The sequence below is a fragment of the Oryctolagus cuniculus genome, chromosome 16 (genome assembly GCF_964237555.1).
Source record: "Oryctolagus cuniculus chromosome 16, mOryCun1.1, whole genome shotgun sequence".
In the NCBI taxonomy this organism is placed as follows: Eukaryota; Metazoa; Chordata; class Mammalia; order Lagomorpha; family Leporidae; genus Oryctolagus; species Oryctolagus cuniculus.
In genome coordinates, this window is record NC_091447.1 from 53,724,820 (window position 1) to 53,747,980 (window position 23,161).

At 53.4% G+C, this 23,161-nt stretch overlaps 1 protein-coding gene across 1 annotated transcript in view; it reads left to right on the forward strand.

The window, feature by feature from the left end:
- Positions 1–23,161, forward strand: part of LOC103345127 (ATP-binding cassette sub-family A member 13) — a 347,717-nt gene that overhangs the window by 150,328 nt on the left and 174,228 nt on the right. The window contains exons 32-34 of the mRNA XM_070059456.1: positions 151–308; positions 1,389–1,619; positions 14,132–14,219. Coding sequence (XP_069915557.1) covers positions 151–308; positions 1,389–1,619; positions 14,132–14,219 — 477 coding nt within the window. The remainder of the gene's footprint in view (positions 1–150; positions 309–1,388; positions 1,620–14,131; positions 14,220–23,161) is intronic.

Consider the following 23,161-nt stretch of genomic DNA (forward strand, 5'->3'; position numbering starts at 1 on the left):
ACTTGCACGGTGGCCGTGGCTCCATCATTTTACAGAACCATTTCAATTTCCCTTCCTGAAGTTGGGGGCGATCTTTCACGTGCGGCAGGATCTGCGGCTGCAAGCCCCGGGCGGGCGGCCCTGCTCTGATGTCCCTGTGCTCACACACAGGTCGCACGATCGTCTTCACCACCCACCACCTGGATGAGGCCGAGGTGCTCAGCGACTGTGTGGCCGTCCTCCAGCACGGGCGGCTCAGGTGCTGCGGCCCTCCCGTCTGCCTGAAGGAGGCCCACGGCCAGGGGCTCCGCCTGACGCTCACCCAGCAAGTAAGAGGTGCTGCTGCAGCCGTCACCGGGGACGCTCCCCTCCCTGAGGGGGAGTAGGATACTGACGGCTGAGTGGAGGCCGGCATGAGGCAGGGAGGCGGCTGAACCCTAGCGTGTGTTTTTACCTCCAGGAGTAAGTGCACAGGAGGTCAGAGTTCCCTGGCAGGTAACGGGAGCGGCTGCCAGAAAGTACCGTGGCCCAGATGTTCCAGAGATTTTCCTAACGAGGACACTTTGCGTAGGAGGCCACAGTTTGTCATGGTTCAGAAACAGAGTCGTGAGGGGGCAGGGAGGGGTAGGTCTGGGCCTGAGAGCCCGTGTCATGTGGTGGTTGGAGTTGCCCAGTGTCAGCTGGGGACAGGGTGGTGGCTCTGGGTTGGGACTTGGGAGGTGTGTGGAGAGTCACCTCCCTGTTCTTGATGGCCGTGTCTAACCCTTGGTGGCCTCTGACTTCTGAGCCGACCAGGGTTTTATTTACTTCCTGTGAGCATGGCGCCTTTCTCCTATGCCCGGGAAGCCTTGTCCTGGTGATGTAATCAGGGGACCCGAGTCTCCTTCCTGATCCTGCCACAGGACTGAAGGCACCTTGCAAGCATGGACTCCTGGAGCCACACAGGCACACGGGCTGTCCATGGCAGTTTTATCACTGCAGATTTCTGGCCTGAGAAGGAGCTGGCCTTGTGGCGTGGTGGGCTAAGCTGCCACCTGTCTGCTGGCGTCCCGTATGGGTACCAGCTGGAGTCACGACAGCTCCTTTTCTGATCTGGCTCCCTGTTAACGCTGCTGAGAAAGCGGAAGATGTCCCAAGTGGAGAGATCCAGAGGAACTGACTTGTACCTGGCCCAGCCTTGGCTGTTGTGGCCATCTGGGGAGTCAATCAGCAGATGGGAGCTCGCTCTCTTTCAAATAAATAAAGCAATCACGGAAAAACAGAAAGAAAAACTACAATGCACAGTTGAAATGCCTTCCACTTAGGTGTGATTTGTCATTTGGGCTTTGAAGTGGGGAATTTGCTTGTGGGTGTGGACACCCTCTAGGTCGGTTGGACTGACATCCCTCCCTGGTGTCTTTTCTTTGCAGCCGCCTGTTCTGGGGGCCTCCGATCCTGAGGACGTCGCTCGTGTCACATCCCTGGTCCAGGTCTATATTCCACAAGCGTTTCTCAAAGGCAGCAGTGGGGGAGAGCTGACCTACACCATCCCCAAGGACGCAAACACCGCCTGCTTCAAAGGCCTCTTCCAGGCCCTGGACCAAAACCAGCAGCAGCTGCGCCTGGCCGGCTACGGCCTCTCAGACACCACCTTGGAGGAGGTACAGAGAATTCTGGGAGCCAGCACCTGCAGTCTGGGCTGTTGTGGGTACAGGGGAGGAGATGGAGACACCGCACATCGTTATGTCTGAGTTCTGGCAGGCGGCAGGCCGGGGGAAGCCAGTAACTGAGCTGGACACCCTGACAGGTGACTGCTCCGTTCCCCCCTGACGGTGCTGTGAGATGTCCAGTGTGTGGCTGCCACTCCGATTTCCCACCTGGAGGTGTCCTCTTCTCTAGACTTCCATCCACGCACCTCCAGGACCCCCACTCCCACCCCGAGGTGAGGGAGATGGGAGAGGACCCTCTGTGACGTGAGAAGGCTGCAGACTGCTGGCCAGCTCCCCCGACACGGCCTCTCCTCTGCCTGGGCCCGAGTCGGTGGCACCAAGCACTCAGCGTGGCTCCTGATGGCGTCAGAGTCAGACTCCGGGTTTCCTCTGGGTCTGGGTTTCCTGCTGGGTCTGTTGAGTGACGTGACCCAGGGCAGCCTGGTGCGGGGTCCGGGAGGCTGGTTCTCTGTGGGGGCCATGTTTGAGTTTCAATTTCACCTTGCCATTGTCTTATCTATAGAAAGCACTGCATATTTAATTTTATTTATTTATTTATTTATTTATTTATTTATTTATGTGAAGATAGCATAGACAGAGACCTTCCATCCGCTGGTTCACTTCCCAGGTGACTGCAACAGCTGGGCCAAAGCTCCATCCTGGTTTTCCATGTGGGTACAGGGGCCCAAGCGCTTGAACCATCCTCAGCTACTTTCCTAGGTGCATTAACGGGGGGCTAGATTGGAAGAGGAGCAGCTGGGGCTCAAACCAGCGCTCCAGTATGGGATGCCAGCATCAAGACAGCCCTTTAGCTGCACCACAACCCCGGCACCAGTGCCTCAGGTGTTAAAACGTTAGAGTGCATGTGGGGGTGGTTTTGTCCCATTTCCTGTAATTTACCCAGGAGTGGTACTAACGTCTGGTCAGACGTCACTGGTTGACACTTGGCATCTGACACAGCATTAGAAACTTTGACTACGATGATGAAAATGTCCTGACATCGCGGGGTGTGTCTGAACATTCAGCTGTGTTTGGAATGTGTGTGGGTGCTGGAGGCCCATCACTGAGTGGTGATGTGGAGGGAGACACCCTTTGTGTGGTTGGTCGGTGCGCTGTGGTCTCCCACATCAAGGATTTTCTGTCTGCGGTTCCGGTCATTGGTCAGCCTCCACTGAGAAGTGAGAAGCTGCACCCACATCACTTTCATTGCGGTCTATTGCATTGATCTGTTCTATCACTTACTGCTGTGACTGCCTCACTTATACGTGAGACCTGACCCTAGGTGTGTGTTCAGGAGGTGCAACTGACTGTCCCTCTCTGTGGCACCTGCTTCCGCAGATTCAAAACCAGCCATGAGCCAGAACAATGCAAAACGTCGCACCTGGTACTGAGTGTGTGGACTTTTCCTCTTGTCATTATTCCCCGTGTGGTGCAGTGTAACAGCTGTTTCTTGTATTGGGCATTGTGCAGGATCTAGAGGTGACTGAAGGTGTGCGAGATGAGGGATGTGGGTTATGTGCAAAGACTACAGCATCTGATATGCACTTGAGTGTCCAGGGATTCGAGTTCCCTTGGGAAGCCCTGGGCCAGGGATGGCTGTCGGTATGTCTGCTGTTTTAGGCGTCCCCTGGGGATGCGTCCCTCGCAGCCCATGGGAGCAGAGTGGGAACGGCACTCCCTTGTACAGCACCCGTCACGCTCATAGAACGTGGAGATTTACAACGATGTGCTTGTCCACTGGACGGATGAGATGGCTTCCTGTTGTGTGATGTCTGCTGTGGATAGACAACCTGTGTGTGAGCTTGCTGGTGGGTGTAGGAAAGACCCAGTGGGAGCACAGAGCAGGTGACCTTGGACCCAGCACATGGAGGCCTGGCTCAGTGCTGACAACTGACCCTCAAATGATTGCCCACGTCTTGCCTGCGTGCTGTTCTGTCACACGCCCCAGACTCCCCAGAGCTCCCAAACTGCCCTCCGTTTGTCTGCAAAGTTTGCTGTTGGCCCCAGCCCAGCTGTGCTCCCTGAGTCTGGGGCAGACGGGGCCTGGGGCCAGCGGGGACATTCCTGTCAGGGTGAACCTGGGCAAGTCGCTTTCACTGGAATGTAATTTTTCATTTAGACTTTGATGCTATTTTTACAGCAATTTTAGGCTGGCAGCAAAGTTAAGCCGAAGGTGCAAAGGGTTCCCGTATACTCCCTGTCCCTGCTGCCCCGCAGCCTCATGCATGGTTGCGCCCCTGCTCGTGGGGCATCTGCTTCCCCGTGACGCCAGGCTCCCTCTTGGTGTGGGGGCCATGCTGCGGGCTTGGGCGGATGTGCAAGGACAGATCTGTGCCCCACAGGGTCACACAGGTCGGTTTCCCTGCCCTCCTGCTCGATCCTGAATGCCTGGCACTCGCTAGTCTTCTTACTGTTTGCACAGCTTTCTTCTCTAGGATGCTGGGAGTTGGCATTATGCAGAATGTCACACAGAATGCAGTCTCTTCAGGTTGGCTTGCCTCCCTCAGTAGCGTGCGTGCAGCTCTCCTCCAGGTCTTTTCATGGCTTGACTGCTTTTCTTTCAAGCACAGTGTCATCTGTCTGGGTGCCCCATAGCTTGTCTACCCTGCAGAAGGTCATTTGGGGTGCTTCTGAATTTCACTGGTTGTGAACATAGCGGCCGTAGCGTTTTTATATGGATTTAAGTCTTCAACTCGCATGGGTAAATAGGTAGGACAGCACTTGTTGGCTTACAGAGTGGGAGTGCATACCTTCTGTAACGAAATGCCCATGGGCACTGTGGCGTAGTAGATAAAGCCACCGCCTGCAGTGCTGGGATCCCATATGGGCACCGGTTCTAGTCCTGGCTGCTCCTCTTCCCATCCAGCTCTCTGCTGTGGCCTGGGAAAGCATCAGAAGGTGCTCCAAGTCCTTGGGCCCCTGCACCCACGTGGGAGACCTGGAAGAAGCTCCTGGCTTTGGATTGACACAGCTCTGGATGTTTTGGCCAACTGGGGAGTGAGCCATCGAATGGAAGACCTCTTTCTCTCTCTGCTTCTCCTTCTCTCTGTAATTCTGACTTTCAAATAAATAAATCAACCTTAAAAAGAAAAAAAGAAATGCCCCAACCAGTGTGACCATCCTGCTTCCTCCCTCCAGGAGTGCGTGAGAGCTCCCCGCTGCGCCTGTGCTGCCTGCCCCCGGCGTGGTCAGTGTTAGAGACTGGCCTTGCTCAGCAGCGTGCAGGGGCGGCCCACTGCCGTTTTAGTTTGTGCTTCCCTGGTGCTGTCACGAGAGCCACCATGTCCTGCATTTGTTTGTGTCCTTTAGTGAGCTGCCATTTAGGGTCTTGGGCCCATTTCTTAGCTGAGATGTTTGCCTTCTTACTGCTGAGGTCTAAGTTCTTTATGAACTTGCTTTTCTCATCTCCAAGGCAGGGACACCTGCTCTTACTCCCAGTTTTTGTTTGGGTCAAATAGTTAATAACAAGTGCAAAGCACAAATTACAAGACAACAAAAAGAAGAGGATTTTGATTTTTTAAAATATTTGTTTATTTGAAAGGCAGAACTGCAGAGAGGCAGAGGCGGGGGGGGGGGGAGGGAGGGAGGGAGGGAAAGAGGGAGGGAGGGGTCTTCCGTCCACTGGTTCGCTCCCCAGATGGCCACAGTGGCTAGAGCTGCTCCAACCTGAAGCCAGGAGCTTCCTCTGGGTCTCCCACACAGGTGCAGGGGCCCGAGGTCTTGGGCCATCGTCCACTGCTCTCCCAGGCCACAGCAGAGAGCAGAATTGAAAGTGGAGGAGACTCGAACTGGTGCCCATATGGGATGCTGGTGCTGCAGGCAGCGACTTCACTGCCACACTGCGCTCTGGCCCCGAGATGGGGATTCTGAATCAACAGTTTTGTGTGTGTGTGTGTCCAGTTTGCACGTGTACTGCTATATTCTCAGGTAAAGCATTGCTGTATTTTAATTTTCCATATTTTTAATGTTGTAGTATATGTTCCAGTGTAGCATTTTGAAAAATCCTTTTTATGCTATGTTCCTTGAATATTTCTATTTCTGTTCAGTACTTCGTTTTAATTCTTCTCCAAAATATTTGTATCTTTAGTTTACCTCTCCACGTCTGTGTTCCTTCTGAAAATTTATCAGCCTTCATCCTGTTTTCTTCAAAGTCATTTATCTCTGTGTTACATCACATGTGGCATAATCTTGTCTGTGAAGGTGACACACAGATTCTGTGAATTCGGGACCACCACCACATTCACAGCACACAACAACAGGGCGGGTGTGACCCTGCTGCCCCCATAAAAGAAGAATGTGTTTATACAACTTGCCTCTGAAAATTAGCTTTTGTTTCTCGGGCTGTGTGTCCTGGCTGTTAGTCACCCCTGAAGCAAATCAGCAAGGGATAATGGAACAAGCTGCTCAATCACGAAGGAGACGTGCCTTGCGTCTCTCCAATCTCTCTCAGTAATTCCCATCTCCTGCCTTTGGTGCATGTGTGCCCATAATGGTCCTAAATACATATTGATTGGTTAGAGCTCACATCTCTTTTCCTCTCTCCTACATGACAAAAGCCAAAGAAGATGTTATCTGTCTTAGGGGTAGCCACAGGGACAGGAAATGGAATACACAAAACGTATGAGATGTAATAAAACACAGTACTACAATGCATTTGGATCTCTTTGAGGAAAATATCTTAAATTGGAAACAGATTAGGTGTCTTTAAAGAGCTGCCTTTTGTTTGGTGCGGTCTATAAAGTGTCCATCTCCACCAATTTTGTCTCTTCACGCTCGGCAAGCATCGACTTTGCTTTCTCGCATCTGCTATCGACCCGCACTTAGCACGGCTGTCACAGCACTCTGCGTGCTTTCTCCCTGGTTCATCTGCGTTTTGCCTGCTGCCTCTGACCGAGTGAGGAGGGCTTGCCAATTCACTCTCCTGAATCAGGGGCCAGAAAGCACATTTCATTTTTAGACTACAATAATGTCTTATAAATAACGGTCTCCACATACACCTGCAAGCCAGGGCAGTTGAGATCTAAAATGTGGCGGCGACATTTGGCGATTTCATCGAGGCTCCTGCAGGCCCTGCTGCGAGGCCCGGGCGGCGGAAGGTGCTGGCGGGAGCAGCGGGACTGGCGGGCGTGGCCGTGCTCGCTTGCAGGCACAGTGCGAGCTGAGTGAATTGTAGCAGGGCCTTTTTAGTAGCTTGAAGCTTGCTGCCCAGTGTCTGCAAAGGTCAGGTTGCCTGCGTGAGGTGGGCGGTTCCTTCCCACCAGCTTGTGGAGTGCTGGTCAGGCAGCCCTCCGTTCCTCTGCCCAGTGCGTTCTGAATGTCAGGTCCTTGGGCGCGGACTTGGCAGCCCTGTCCTGCACAGGGTTAGAAGGGAGAGTGGGTCTCGGGTGAAAATCGGCTCCAGGATAGGTAAGTTATATATTTTTGGAATAGTTTCTTTTTTTCTTTTTTTTTTTTTTTTTGACAGGCAGAGTGGATAGTGAGAGAGACAGAGAGAAAGGTCTTCCTTTGCTGTTGGTTCACCCTCCAATGGCCGCCACGGCTGGCGCACTGCGGCTGGCACACCGCGCTGATCCGATGGCAGGAGCCAGGTGCTTCTCCTGGTCTCCCATGGGGTGCAGGGCCCAAGTACTTGGGCCATCCTCCACTGCACTCCCGGGCCACAGCAGAGAGCTGGCCTGGAAGAGGGGCAACCGGGAAAGAATCCGGCGCCCCGACCGGGACTAGAACCCGGTGTGCCGGCGCCGCTAGGTGGAGGATTAGCCTAGTGAGCCACGGCGCCGGCATTGGAATAGTTTCTAAGAACATTTCCTGTGCAGCCTGCCCACCTGAGTGTCACTTGTCCCACCACATCCCTAAGAGCAGAGGGCGTGGTCCAGGGTCAGGAGCTGTGCCCGAGTGCTCACTGCCCTGGTTTCTGTCAATCTTCCAGCATTCCCGTCCCCTTGACTTTCAGACCTCAGTGGTATTGAAGACGGCAGAGCTGTGTTTTGGCACAAGGTGCCTCCGTACGGGCTGGAGCAGGTCGTGCATCTCGGCTGGAATGGTCCAGGGATGATGTTGGTCTCTCTGGTCCCCACTGCCCAGTGCTGGGGGAGGAGAAAGTTGAGTGTCTGGGTGAGTCTGCCAGGCTTTCTCTCTGGTTTCCTTTTATTAGTAGTTTCTCAAGGGCGTATTTTGAGGCTCTCTGAATGTTCCCAGCTCGAGTTCTGACCACGACGTCTGCCAAGCGGTGATTCCCCTCCCATCCCCGGCCCTGCCCTGTCAGTCAGCCTTTCTCGGGGGGGGGGGGGGGGGAGAATCTTGTCTTTGCCATGTTCCCCTGTTAACACCAGGACTGACTCGCGGGCTCCTGTTTCGTCCGTGAGCTGCGTGGTCATTGTTTGCTGTGGTGCCTGGGAGAGCTCCTTCACGTGGCTCCCGGGTCTCAGCTCGTCCTCCCCCTCTGGCACTGCCCGACGGAGCACGGTGCTCCAGGGTCAGCTGCTTCTTTCCAGCCCAGGGTCTGGAACCCGCCGCTCCTCCCGGGGGTCCCGGCAGCTGCTGTGCTTGTGGCCACGCGGTCGTTGCTGCTCTCAGACAAAGTGTGAACCAAGCCCCTGTTGTGTGAACCAAGCCCCTGTTGTGTGAACCAAGGCCCTGCTGTGTGTGAACCAAGCCCCTGTTGTGTGAACCAAGGCCCTGCTGTGTGAACCAAGCCCCTGCTGTGTGAACCAAGGCCCTGCTGTGTGAACCAAGCCCCTGCTGTGTGAACCAAGCCCCTGTTGTGTGAACCAAGCCCCTGTTGTGTGAACCAAGGCCCTGCTGTGTGAACCAAGCCCCTGCTGTGTGAACCAAGGCCCTGCTGTGTGAACCAAGCCCCTGTTGTGTGAACCAAGCCCCTGTTGTGTGAACCAAGCCCCTGTTGTGTGAACCAAGGCCCTGCTGTGTGAACCAAGCCCCTGCTGTGTGAACCAAGCCCCTGTTGTGTGAACCAAGGCCCTGCTGTGTGAACCAAGCCCCTGCTGTGTGAACCAAGCCCCTGTTGTGTGAACCAAGGCCCTGCTGTGTGAACCAAGCCCCTGTTGTGTGAACCAAGCCCCTGTTGTGTGAACCAAGGCCCTGCTGTGTGAACCAAGCCCCTGCTGTGTGAACCAAGCCCCTGCTGTGTGAACCAAGCCTCTGCTTCCTGCTCTCCCTACTTGGTTGCTGAACCCCAGGAGTTCCTCTCACCCTGTTCCAGCAGCACAGACTCACCCAGTATCTCCTCGGTCCTTCTGTGTCGTTCTCTGCACTGACAAAGTACTGCTTAGTCTCCAGGGCGCCCTCCAGTGGGAACCTGCCCTGCCCCAGCCCCTGTTCTCTGTGGCCCCAAGCCCTGAGCTGGGCATGGAAGTGGTGAGGGAGGAAGGACGGGGGAGGCAGGGCCTATCGTTTTTGAGAACCTGTTTCTTTTCCTTCCTTCCTTCCTTCCTTCCTTCCTTCCTTCCTTCCTTCCTTCCTCCCTCCCTCCCTTCCTTCCTCCCTCCCTTCCTTCCTTCCTCTCTCTCTTTCTCTCTCTTTCTCTCTCTTTCTCTCTCTCTTTCTCTCTTTCTCTCTCTCTTTCTCTCTCTTTCTCTCTCTCTTTCTCTCTCTTTCTCTTTCTCTCTCTTTCTCTCTCTCTCTTTCTTTCTTTCTTTCTTTCTTTCTCTCTTTCTCTCTGTCTTTCTCTTTCTCTCTCTCTCCCTCCCTCCCTCCCTCCCTCCCTCCCTCTCTCTCTCTCTCCTTTTTTTCTTCAAAGAGCAGTGCATTCTTTTGAGATCCCTCATTCAGCCTGGAGCCTTGGCACTCCCGACTGCCTCGTGTCTCCTCACCATAACTGTGTGGCCAGTCCCTTGCACGCAGTGCCCTGGCCCATCCTCTGCGTTCTCTGGATTTAAGAGAAAACAATCTGTTTATGGAAAGATATCGTAGGGTGTCACAGAGTGCAAGCTTGACCTGGAGCTAGGTTTTTATACCCCATGCCACTTCATCTCACCCCTATACAGATAAGCAGACTGAGAGGCTGAGTCTGGGTGGCTCAGAGGCAGGGATTGGCAGGGCTGTGCTGAGTGCCGCAGCGCTCTCGTCTGCCTTCTGACAGTCACTGTGTTTGAATGCCCAGGGACAGGTCAACTCGGCAGCTCTGGCTTCACAGCGGCACTGGTGCCGTCCTAGCTGCAGAACAGGCTGCCTCGTGACCCACGGGTGTCCCTGTCCTCACCCCTGGAGCCCGTAGCTGTGCTTAACTGGGGAGACGCTCCTGGGTCCAGCAGTCCATGCATGAGGGACGTGGCGGGGGCGTCACACTGGGAGAAGGCGATGTCCTGATGGAACAGCGACTGGAAGCGTGAGCGTGGGCATTGGAGGAGCGTGGGCCCCAAACCAGGGGATGCAGGGAGCCACTGGACAGTGAAACTGGCTGGCGTGTGGCCTCTGTGTAATTCTGCCCTGCAGAAGCACGAGGTGTGACTGGCGTGAAGCCTCCGCGTCGGTGTTCGTCTGTCGCAGCAACAGTGGGAAGTACACACACGTTCCCGGTCATGCAGTCAGCTTGCACTGCCCGGCGTCCTGCACCGGGACCTCATGTCCCTCATCGCCTAAGCAGCCCACCGATGTCCATCTTCTGCTTATTTGAAGGCAGTCGCTCTGGAAATTCTTCCTGTCTTGAAGCACAGCTCTTGTCATCTCAGAGAAGTGGGGTCAGCATCATTGGTTCCTGTAGTGTCCGAGCCAAAGGCACCTTGCGCGGACCGTCTGGGTGACAGTCCGTTAGAGTGGCACTTTGAGCGTGGGTCACGTCTGGGGGCTGGCCCTGCCCTCAGTGCATTTTAAACAGAGCACGTGTGAGGCTGGGCTGTGCCCTGCAGTGGAGCGATTGATGGCCCTGGCTCTGTGGAGAGGACACGGCCTCCACAAAGGCTCAGCCCTGCAGCTCTTTTAAATTGAGAATACGGAGGCCGCGTGGAGAGGCCCAGACCACTGAGTTTACGCTGCCTCAGGAAAGGAGCAGAAATGCTGCGGGCGTTCCACTTAAAGCCACGGTTTTGTAAAGCCTACATTGTTTTCATGCTAGTTAGTGTCCTTGAGATTTAACTTCCTCATTTCTGGTTTCATTTGTATTCATTCTGAGTGATGAATGTAATAAAAATTGACATGTGTATACACGTGTCATTTTAATCATGTGCTCTATAAATATAACTAGGACACTTCAAAAAGCTTGTGGAAAATGGAATTAAAACATGTTTGTTGCAAAGACTAAACTCCATGCATGTGAAGGGTCTTCAAAAAGTTCATGGAAAATGTGCATTATGAGGCAAAAAAAAAAACTATGCAGATCAGGCAACTTCTATACCAAAACACACTCACCTTTTCATTCTGTTTTCCGTGCTCTTTGGGAGTACCCTTGTGTGCCGAGAAATACAAGTTAGAAAATTATTAGAAATCGTTTGGCTACCTTAGTGGGTTTTCTGACTTGAGAGAAGCCTGAGGTAATTCCAGTGCAATTCAGAAAATTGGCAAAGACCGAGAGACCCGCGCGCGGCACTTTGTACAGAGGCATCGGGGCAGGTTCCGCTGGGCTCCTGGGGAGGGAAGGGGAGAGCCTGAGGCGGAGGGGCGTGTACAGGCCGGGACCGGACGATGTCGCCTTACCTGAGCGCGGCAGCAGCCTCTGGAAGCCGGGGCGTGAGCGGGCAGCTGGGCGTCCTGCCCGGGCTCAGTGCCTCGCACCTGCTCTGTCCGTTGCCTTTCTCTCAGCGGGCGTTCAGGTGTCAGCCGGGCCTCCACAGCCTCCTCAGCTGTGTGGGTTTCCCTTGGGGCCGTTCACATTTTCTCCTAATTGTCCACGTCATCACAGCTCGGATTTCTCAGCTCTGGTCACCTGATGACATTGGGCCTCCAAGTTCAGACACTGAGGCTGGTTTTGCTGGAGACGTGCTGGCTCCATCAGACACAGCGGCCGTCCGCCTGCGTCCGTCAGCACGGGTGTTGCATCTCTGCCTAACAAGGTGGTGATGGCCGCCTAGGGCCTGCACCCATGACTGCAGCGACTGATAGCACGCTGACTTTGAAAACCACGGCCTTTACGGGGTGGGCTGCGCTCGTCCTGCCTCCCCAGGGGCTCCTGGACAGGTGCCTGCAGCTGAGGTAGGTGGCACTGGGCGGCAGCCTCCATGCTGGTTGTCTGACACCTGCCTTTGTTCTCCCACAAAGACAGGTTGTGTCCTGAGCTCAGGGCTGTGGGGTGGTGGACTGGGACCTGGTGGTCAGCACAGCCACTGCCCAGTCCCTGTCCTCTTCCCTCCTCCAGCCCCGCACTCTCACCCATGGGCGTTGCGTTTGCATGCGAGGAGGATGAAGAGGAAGATGTAAAAGGCTGGGTGAGGACTGTCGCCAGGCCATCTGGATGGGCTTCCTGTAGACACGGCTTCCTGCCCATGACTGAATGGAGGCTCCATGGAGAACAGGGTGCAAAGGGAAGTCTTCCCTTGCTGAATGGGTATTTTCTAAAGCTTTATTCATTTACTTGAAAGGCAGAGTTAGAGAGGGCGAGACAGACGCGCACACACCTTTCATCCAATGATTTACTCCCGGGATGGCTGCAGCCAGTGCTGCGCCAGGCTGCAGTCAAGAGCCAGAGCTTCGTCCCTGTCTCACGTGGGTGCTGGGGCCCTAACAGTTGGGCCGTTAGGGAGCTGGATGGAAGTGGAGCACGTGGGATGCAGGCGTCACAGGCGGCAGCTTTTCCCCCTGCACCACGACTCCGCCCCAGGAGTAAGTCTTGGCTCACTCCACTTCTGTCCATAAATGCACTGTGTGAGGGCTCACGGCGCTACGCTTCTGCCTTGTCCCACGTGGGGACGACAGCACTTACGGGAAGTCTATCCCATACCTCCCATGCTGCCAGCTGCTCCCAGGGCCAGAAGTCTCCAGCGCCTCCATGCCGGGGGCAGTGCTCATCATTCCCCCCCTCCCTTGCTCCCAGCATCCCGACCCCTGTCTCACTGTTGCCATTTGTTCTGCAAGGAGGTGCAGTCATGGTGCGACCCCGCCCTGGGGCCCTGCTATGGACCAGCAGGTGAGGCTGAGGTTGTCTCTGCGATTTTGCAGGTGAAGGTAACTACCTAACTGCTCATGAAAGTCCTGATGCCACCTCCAGGCTAGGAGACAAACGTTCAGGATTCCACCCAAACTAATCAGCCCCACGCAGAGAGGCCACGTGCCTCCCGCATCTCTGCTCGCTCACTGTGGCTGCTCCCTGGGGCCCTTCCCCTGTGGGGCTGAGGTTTCCCCAGGACCCCTGCAGAGGGGTCTGGCTTTCTGCTTGTTTAGGGAAATGGGGATGGCCATGCCATCTGCAGAGATTGGAAGTGCCGGGAGGGTGCTGGGTGTGGACATGCTGAGTGTGAAGTCCAGCCAGACGGGCAGTGACACAGACGGGGCAGGGAGCCCAGCTCGTGCATGGCCCGTGGAGGGTGTGCCAGGAGTCTTGGCTCCTGATGTGGGTGACGGATTGCTGCAGGCTTTGGCGGTGTGGTCTGTGTGGGTTCAGCCGTCACCTGCTGAGCTCAGCTGCTGTTGTCACTGTTCTGGGTTCCCACACCAAGCGGCCCTCGCTCTGCCGTGGAGTCAGGGCCTGCAGGCGCAGAGCTGGCCAGCGTTGCCGAGGGGAACCTCAGCACTCGGGACCCTGGAGCACAGCCTTGACCTCAGTGCGGGGCGGCTGCGGGACGTGTGATTGTGGACCCTGTGTCCCTCTCGTGCTCTGCCCAGTGTTTGTGCTGGGAATTCTCTCTCCATGGCTCCGTGAATCCTGGCCAGGGCTCAGGTGCAGCCCTTGGGTCTTGTGATGTCCCCAGCCAGCTCCCGTCTCCCTTTGTCACGGCTCATGCTCTTGTCTCCTCACCTCTCTCCTGATTTGGGCCAAGTCTTTGAACAAACCAAGGCTGGACTTCTGCTTCCAGAACTTGCTAAGCGGGGACTTCCAGCAAGTTACATCAGCGGTGTTAGCAACATGGCCCGTCGCCCCCCAGGGAAGGTGCATGTCCAGCGGGGGTTTTTACCTACGAGAGCACGTCCTCCTTGCATTAACGACAGACATCACAGTTCATCGTCTGATTATGCCTGCTTCTGGGATGTTGGGGGCAGTGAGTCACGCGTGGCTGGCTGCACCGTGTTGTCCCGCCTGACTGCTGTCTGTGGATGTGACCCGCCTTCTCTGCCAGCATGCATGGGCCTTGAGGCTCATGGCCAAGTTTCACTGAACTTTGTTTCCTACGGGCAGGCCGTCAGCCAGCGTGCTAGGCAGCCTTAGAGTCACGCCGATTAAATGAATGGCAGCTGAACCCTGGGGCGTGTTTGCGGATGTTGTGATGACCTGGTTGGGTAATGGAGGCAACAGAACGGGGATGCAACGTGGGAAGGAACATAAAAATAACACGTGGCTCATTTTGTTTGTTTCCAAAAAGGTGTTCTTGACGCTTCTGCAAGACTCCAACGAGAAGTCTCACCTTGCCCCGGGGAACAAGTCCGAGGCACAGCACAGCCCTGCCAGCCGTAAGTGCAGAGCGCGGGCTTCTGTTCCTCGCTCAGTCCCTGTCGCTGTAGAAGTTAAGCAGCAAGACAGTGACGCTAACGAGGGGTGGGAGTGGGCAATGAGGCATGGTGAGTCCAGGCAGAGGCAGAGAGCACAGTTTTCTCCTGGCTTGCAAAGAACTGTGTGTGCGCATGTGTGTGTGTGTGTCCTTGTTCTGTGGAACCTGGCGGGACCTGACTTGTCACCATTTTCTCGTGTGTGCAATTAGCACGGTGAAATCTCTTTGCCTTCTTTCCCCTCCATCACAACCAGAGCCATCCAGCTGTGTTCATCGTGTGCCTGCTGTGTGCAGGCACGGGGCTGGTGGTGGGTTTGCATGGCCGAGGAAACCCCCCGGTTTGGGCCTTCCACCCTGCCTCTGTCCGTTTGGGGCGAGATTGTGGTGCTGGCCTTGAACACCGCGTCGCCCAGGGTCCAGAGGTGGTTTCTGGGTGTGCGACTTGAGATCGATTCAGAGTGAATTCTAGCGCTGTTGTAGCAACAACCTCCGCCGGCCCCGGGAGTGTGGAGCTGACTTGGGAACATGGGCTGTCACTCATCCTGCGGTCCACTGGGGACACGGGCCCCGATGTCACTGCAGTTAAACGCCACGTGTTGTGCTGGTTATGGCAGAGGTTTGCCAAGCCGCGTTCTCCCAGCTGGGACCGTGGGGGCACCGCGACCGCTCTCCTCCTCAGCTCTCGGCTTCTGCAGCTTTGAAAAGTGCGTCTGTTGTAGCTGTCAAGGTAGTGTGTAGTGGTTTCTCGTGGTTTTAATTTACGTTTCATTAGTGATTATTTTGACCATATTTTTCCTTTTTAATAACTTTACTGAATTATGTTACATGCAACACCATCTGTGCACTTAAAGTGTGTAATCCAGTGACTTTTACTTTCTTCAAAGTTGAGTGTTCATCACCGATGACAACCTTATGCCATTTGCATTAGAGAATCTACGTCCGTTGGCCGTCCCTGTTCCATATGGGCCGCCCACCTGCCAGTCTCAGGTGACCGCCAGGGTATTTCCTACCTCCACAGGTGGTTGTCTCTGGACACTATGTTGGCCGGTGTCCAGACTGGCTTCTCTCACTCAGTGTGGCATTGTCAAGGTTTATGTCAGAGCATGTATAAGGATTCCTCAAAAAACTAATGAAAAATAAGTGTTAGGTGGCACCAGAGCTGTGGTGTAACTGGTAAAAGCTGCTGCCTGCAGTGCTGGCATCCCATATGGGTTCGAGTCCCGGCTGCTCCAACTCTGATCCAGCTCTCTGCTGTGGCCTGGGAAAGCAGTGGAAGATGACCCAAGTCCTTAGGTCCCTGCACCCGCATGGGAGACCTGGAAGAAGCTCCTGGCTTTGGATGGGTGCAGCTCTGGCTGTTGCGGCCAACTGGGGAGTGACCCAGCAGATGGAAGACCTCTCTCTCTGCCTCTCCTTCTTTATCTGTGTAACTCTGACTTTCAAATAAATACATCTTTTTAAAAAACAAAAAGAAGTGTTGGGAAAAAACAGATTTCAAGATCTTACACCAAAATAAACATCTTTTCAAAGTTTGAAAATTATCTGGGAGGCAGAGAGATGGAGAGATAGGTGCTCGCTCTCTCTCTCTCTCTCGCTCTCTCTCTCTTTGATTCACTACCCAGAATTCACGATCAGAAGGGCTGGGCTAAGGCTGAAGCCTGGAGCCAGGAACTCAGTCCAGGTCTCGCACACTGGTGGTAAGGACCCAGGTACTGGAGCTGTCACCTGCTGCCTCTCGGGGTCTGCATTAGCAGGAGCCTTGCGTTGGACCCAGGGGCTCTGATGCGGGACTCCGGTGGCTCAGCCTCTAGGTCAAACGCCTGCTCCTAAACTTATCTTCTGATTCTAGTTTTCCGTGAACTTTCTGAGGCACGTCCTGTGAGTGTGGTGTTACTTTGATTGCCAGTAACACTCGTTGTATGATTTACCACATCATGTCTGTCCACTCACTCACCAGTGAGGGGCATTTGTATTTCCAGTGTTTTTTTTTTTTTTTGCTATTACGGATATGCCCCATGCATATTTCTGTATACCTTTTTTGGCGGATGAGTGTTTTCTCTTCTGTGTCTAGGAATGGAACGCTAAATCCTACATTCAGCCGTTTGAGAAGCTGCCGCGCTGTCGCTCAAAGAGACGCTGGCCATCCTGGTGTGTGAGGGCGTGAGCTGTTCCACCTGCCCGCCAACACTTGCTTTCATCTGCCATTTTGATTTTAGGCAGTTTAGTGTAGAGTGGTGTCTGGTATTTTTTATCTGTTTATTTGAAAGGCAGAGAGTCAGACTGAGATGGCCCTCCTCTGGTTCATCGTCTAAATACCTGCAACAGCCAGGGCTGGGCCAGGCCAAAGTCCAGAGCCTGGGACTCAGCGTGGGTCTCCCACGTGGGTGGTAAGGACCAGGTACTGACTCTGTCGCCTGCTGCACGTTAGCAGGAAACTGAATTGGAAGTGGAGCCAGGGCTTGAGCCCAGGGCCTGCAGTATGGGAGGCAGGTGTCCCACACGCTGTCTCAACCTCTGAACCAACAGCAGGCCCCTCCTGTGCTTCGATCTGCATTTCCCTGGTGTTGACTGCCCGATGCACACTCCCTTTCATGGCCTTACCGACCATGTGTGTATTTTCTCTGGGGAAATGCATACTCCTGTCCTTTGCACATTATTCAAATCGGGCAGCTCTCATTTCTGAATCTGAGTTGTGGTATGGAGTTGGGTTAGTGTGATGCTAACTGCGGGCTTTCACAAAGCCCTCCGCAGCCCAGCGGCTCTGGTCTGATCCCAGCTGCACGGAGATTTTATTATGAATGTGGTGGATCTGCAGGCCTTGAGAAAACCGCTGTTTTCTGTTTTTATTGAAGGATGTGATGCAGGCGTGGCTGGTCTGAGTGTGTACCCAGCATGTCCCTGTGTTGGAGCTTGGTCCTCAGCGTGGCAGCATAAGGAGGTGGGGGAACATTTAAGAGTGCATCCTCGCGGGGGTGATGGGGTGGGCCCTCCCTTGGGAGGAATCAGTGTGCTTCTCCTGGGAGCCATGACAGTTCTACAGTTTGTGAGAGAGCAAGACTGCCCTGCCCGGTCTCCTGAACTCACCAGCTGATCTCTGGGACACACTCCCACCCACCGCGTGGTGCAGCCGGGGGTCCCTTGCTGGAGGTTGAACCAAGAGGGCTGCACAAACTGAGCTGCGTAAGCCCCTGCCTGTGGGAAGTCCCCAGCCCCAGGTATTCTGTTACAGCGATGGAAAACAGACGAATTTGTGTTGGTTTTGGATGTTGAAAGAGCATTGAACTCCTGGGACGAATTCCACTGGGTACCTGTTGCTGGGTTTTCTTTGCTAGGGATTTGTTGCGGATGTTTGTGTCTATGACAGATTCCGGTCTGCAGGTTTCTTGTCTGTGATGCTGCAGTCTGGCGTGGGGCCATGGTAGCACCGGCCTTCCCAAATGAGCTGTGGGAGTCTCCGCTTCACCTGTTTCCTGGAAGGATTGGTATTACCTCTCCCAGTGCTGTGTAGGATTTACTAGGGAACCATCTGGTCCTGGCTTTGGTTTGCGAGTAGTTATTTTTTATTATTCCATTCTTGATATAGGTCTATTGGTCTCTTAGGTGGTCCGTCTCTCCTCAAATCAATGTTTGTGCTTTGTGTCTTCCTGGGAATCTGGGCATCTCTCATCTTCAGTTTCAGCAATTCGAGTCTTCTCTCTGGTGTGCTGAAGTTCTGCCGATTCTGTAACTCTTTTCACCGAGTCAACTTTAGACTTTATTGATTTTTCTATTCTTGATGTCATGCATTCAGCCCTAATACTTATTTCTTTGCTCCCTTTGCTTGTTTAGTTTGAGTCTGTTCTCATCTCCCAGTGTGCAGGTGGGATGTTTACGTAGCTAATTTGAGCTTTTCTCGTTTGCAGCTCTAAGCTACCCAAGCACGGCTTCAGCTGTGGCCGAGATGTCTCAGTGTTTGCATCTCTATTTCACTCACCTCCCGGGATTTTCTAACTTCCCTTTTGATTTTTGCCACTGATTATGTAGACTTGTGTTTTCATTTCCACATGTGTGTGAGTTTCAAATTCCTCTTTGGTTATAAAGGTCCAATTTCATCCGGTTGTGACCTGGAAAGAGTGAATGATTTTCTCCCTGTTCTCACCGCAGTTTGTTTTAGGGTGCAGTATGTGGGCAGTGCTGGAAAGAGTTCACGTAGCCTCAAAGATTGTGCACCTGCTGTGATGGGGTTTGTTCTGTAGGTGTCAGTATCATCCAGTCTGTGTTGCTCAAGTCTTCTGTTTCTCTGTTAATATTCTGGTAGATTGTTTTATCCATTAAGGAAATTTGAGTATTGATTATTCTGATTATTGTTGTTGCACTATCTATTTCTCCCCTTAATTTTTGTCAGTTTTCTCCCCATATATTTTGGGGGCTCTCTTAGGTGCATAAGTAATTATAATTTTGTGTATTCCTGATAGAAACCTTGCTTCATGTCTTGTGTCATCGTCTTCTTTTTTTTATTCTTTCTGATCTCCTGAGGCCATGCTGGCGTCGCAGCCAGTTTTCTCAGCAGCTTTGTGGGCTTCCCTTTGTTGCTGGTACAATTCCTCACATACACAAAAGTCAGGACTTATAAGAAAATCCCTTCTATAATTTTTTAGCTTCTCAGAGATGGTAGAAAGTACCATATTAAGCAGCTTCTCACAGGCCCTATGAGATGTATCTTGACTTTAAAAAAATTTTTTTTAAGGGCAAGCATTGTGGTATAGCGGGTTAATCTGCTTCCTGCGATGCTGGCGTCCAAATGGGCGCTTGTTTGAGTCCTGGCTGTTCCACTTCCAATCTAGCTCCCTGCTCATGTGCCTGGGAGAGCAGCAGGTGATGGCCCAAGTGCCTGGGCCCCTGCTACCCCTGTAGAGACCCAGATGGAGTTCTAACTCCTGGCTTCAGCCTGGCCCAGCCCTGGCCATTGCAGCCATTTGGAAGTGAACCAGCTGATGGAAGATCTCTCTCTCTCTCTCTCTCTCTCTCTCTCTCTCTCTCCCTCCATCTCTTTATTTATTTTTTTTTAAATATTTATTTACTTATTTGAAAGGCAGAATTACAGAGAGAGAGAGAGAGAGAGAGAGGCAGAAACAGAGAGAAGGAGATGCTGGTTCATTCTCCAAATGGCTGGCCAGGAGCTTCATCCAGTCTCCCACATGGGTGCAGGGGCACACGCACTTAGGCCATCTTCTGCTCTCCCAGGCCACTTAACAGGGAGCAGCCAGAACTCAAGATGGTGCCCATGTGGGGAGCTAGTCCTGCAGACGGTGGCTTTCCCTGCTGTGCCACACTGTGGGCCCAACAGTGACCATTTTAAGGGTTAAGTTTAGTGGTGCTGAGTGCATTTGCTTTGCACAACCATCACCATCCTTCACTCAAAGCTGAAACCCTGGCTGGCGCCGCGGCTCACTAGGCTAATCCTCTGCCTTGCGGCGCCGGCACACCTGGTTCTAGTCCCGGTCGGGGCGCCGGATTCTGTCCCGGTTGCCCCTCTTCCAGTCCAGCTCTCTGCTGTGGCCCAGGAGTGCAGTGGAGGATGGCCCAAGTGTTTGGGCCCTGCACCCCATGGGAGACCAGGAGAAGCACCTGGCTCCTGCCAATTGGATCAGCACGATGCGCCGGCCGCAGCGACCATTGGAGGGTGAACCAACGGCAAAGGAAGACCTTTCTCTCTGTCTCTCACTCTCATTGTCCACTCTGCCTGTCAAAATTAAAAAAAAAAACAAAACTGAAACCCTGTGACCATCAAACATCAGCTCCCCGCCCCGCCCCACCTAGCTCTTGGCAACAGCGGTTCTAGGCTTTCTGTCTGATGGGTGTGACTGGGGCCGTGTGGATGTGTCCTCTTGTGAGTGGCTGACGGATGCGTGTGGCTGGGGCCGTGTGGATGTGTCCTCTTGTGAGTGGTTGACGGATGCATGTGGCTGAGGCTGTGTGGATGTGTCCTTTTGTGAGTGGCTGGCTGATGTGTGTGACTGGTGCCTTGTGGATGTGTCCTCTTGCGAGTGGCTGACGGATGCGTGTGGCTGGGGCCGTGTGGATGTGTCCTCTTGTGAGTGGCTGACAGATGGGTGTGGCTGGGGCCGTGTGGAGTGTGTCCTCTTGTGAGTGGCTGACTGATGCGTGTGGCTGGGGCCGTGTGGAGTGTGTCCTCTTGTGAGTGGCTGACGGATGCGTGTGGCTGGGGCCGTGTGGATGTGTCCTCTTGTGAGTGGCTGGCTGTGTTGCAGAAGAGCTGCTTGGTCACCCGTGTCACATGTGACAAGATTTCTCTCTGAGGTCAGATAATTCACTATAAATGTGATTGTGAGTATACGTGGCTGTGTCTGCACACGTCACGCACTGTTCATCCACGTGTCTGCTGATGGACGTAGGGGTTGCCTCCACTTTGAGGTGATTTTGAGTGATGCTGCCATAAACGTGGGTGCACGAATATCGATTCAAGCTCCTACTTTCCCCTTCTTTGGGTGTATAACAGGACTCGGGACTACTGGGTCTGGATATGTTTCGGCTCTTGGGGTGTCCCCATGCCACCTCCCACACTGCTGGCACTGTTTTGCATCCACAGTAGCAGTGAACAGAGGTTCACTGACCCCCACCCTCACTGACACTTTCTCTTCTCTCGTCTAAGGGCGGCCCCCCTAGACGCCTCCCTCCCGAAACTGCCACAGCACGTGGAGCTGAATTCCGGGCCTGAGTCCCCCTCCTGCTCAGTTGCTCATTGTCCATTTGAGTTCCCTCCTTTGTGGCATTGCTGTGGCTCATCTCTGACCAGGAGTTATGCCGTGTGTGTGTGTGTGTGTGTGTGTGTGTGTGTTGCAGTCATTTTTACTGACGCTAACTGGGCATCCGATAGTCCATGCCCCAGGCCTCAGCTGCGCCCCCGATGGTGCCTGGTGCTCGCCCATGCGGCCTCCACTCACGTCCACCTGGAGCCATCGCCCTCCCACGGGCAGTGCCACCTCTTTAGGACACTGTGTCCCTTTTCCAACTTTACAGGAAAGGGGTCCCCCAGTATTTACCTGAGACTCTGCCATTCTTTTTTTTATTTTTATTTTTATTTATTTATTTTTTTGACAGGCAGAGTGGACGGTGAGAGAGAGAGAGACAGAGAGAAAGGTCTTCCTTTGCCGTTGGTTCACCCTCCAATGGCCGCCACGGCCAGCGCACCATGCTGATCCGATGGCAGGAGCCAGGTGCTTCTCCTGATCTCCCATGGGGTGCAGGGCCCAAGCACTTGGGCCATCCTCCACTGCACTCCCTGGCCACAGCCACAGCAGAGAGCTGGCCTGGAAGAGGGGCAACCGGGACAGAATCCGGCGCCCCGACCGGGACTAGAACCCAGTGTGCCGGCGCCGCAAGGCGGAGGATCAGCCTAGTGAGCCGCGGTGCCGGCACCGTTCTTCTTCCTCTGTGTTCTTTGAGCACACTGCACGTCCCTGCCTGTGCAGTTTTGAGGCAGTCACTCCCACCATCAGTGGCGGTTTGTCTCTGTGCTCTGATGTTGATGTGAACACTTTACCTGGACACACAGGTTACTTTCTCTTTTGGTGTTGGCATTTTGCCTAACGGTTTTATTTCTGAACATTTGTTTCCCTTAGGAAACGTTAGTTAATGATTTTCATGTGTAAGAGCAAATTTAAGGAAAACATGATCATTAGATTCTTACGATGACAAAACATTTATGAGAATTTGGAATAATTTACACTGAAAAATATCACCCATATCTGTCCTCTTCATCCTGTTATGCCTCTGCCTTGAAAAATCCATGCTGTGAATTTGGGGAACAGTATGAAAACTCACATAAATATTAGACATAAAACGTGCAATGGAAGCTAATGCTATGTGACAATGGGTGGTGCTTTGAATTCAAGAAAAATACCCAGAGGAAGGAAAAATTATAATGTTTTCTGTTGCTGTTGTAAAATATGCTATAGAAATGTAATTTTATTTATCATTCAAATGACATTTTGGAGCTGGAATGTACATCATTGAAAAATCTGCTCAAGTATTTCCTGCTAAATGAGTGAGTCTAGGACACAGCAAAACAAATCTGAGAAGGGATTGCTTGCATTAACCAATTTTATATTCTGCAAACTCCTCACATAAAACTACATGAGGCCTACGTAGATGATTTTATCAACACGTTAGATCAGGATACTGGGAGAGAGTGCTAATGTCTTCCAGCCACAGTGACCTTTAGTCCCTTTCTTTGAGGGGTGGGATCTACACCAGAGGAATTCAGTTTCTGGAATGGCCATTTGCAGAGGCTTTCTCCTCTGTCCTCCCTCCAGGAAAACGCTTCTGTTACTGATCCCTGCTCCAGCGGCACCTGCCTGTGGGTGCCCCTTCTCTCTGCACGGGCCATAAGTCTTCCAAGGGCCAGCCTTCAAATAACTCACTTCTTGCTTCTCTGAGAGATTGATGAAAGCCAAATAAAGCATAAAATATATACTTTCTAATCTAAGACCCCCGGTAGCTCCGTGGAAATGAGTTATGGAGACGGATGCCTGGAGCCACACGTTGTCCTTGGGTCTGCTCTGTGGTGAGCGGGCGTCACTTCCCTGTGGAGAGGGGAGCCGTGGGCTGCCAGGGTGCACCGGTCTGTGATGCTGGGGTCCAGTGCTCTCATCTCTCGCCAGCCTGACAGCCCACCTGGGGACAGTCTTGCCTCGTCTGTGAATTGGAGGAGGAGTCGAGGTGTGGAGATGTCACCTGCCTCCCCCCACCCCAGAGTGGGCCTGACACAAAACCCTCCCCCAGCATGGCACCTGCCGTGATGGCCACTTGCTTTTCTGAACAAGCCTCTCCAAGATCCGACAGACAGTTGGGCAGCACAGCACTTGAAATGCACGCAGACACGGTGGCTGCATGGACGAGGCT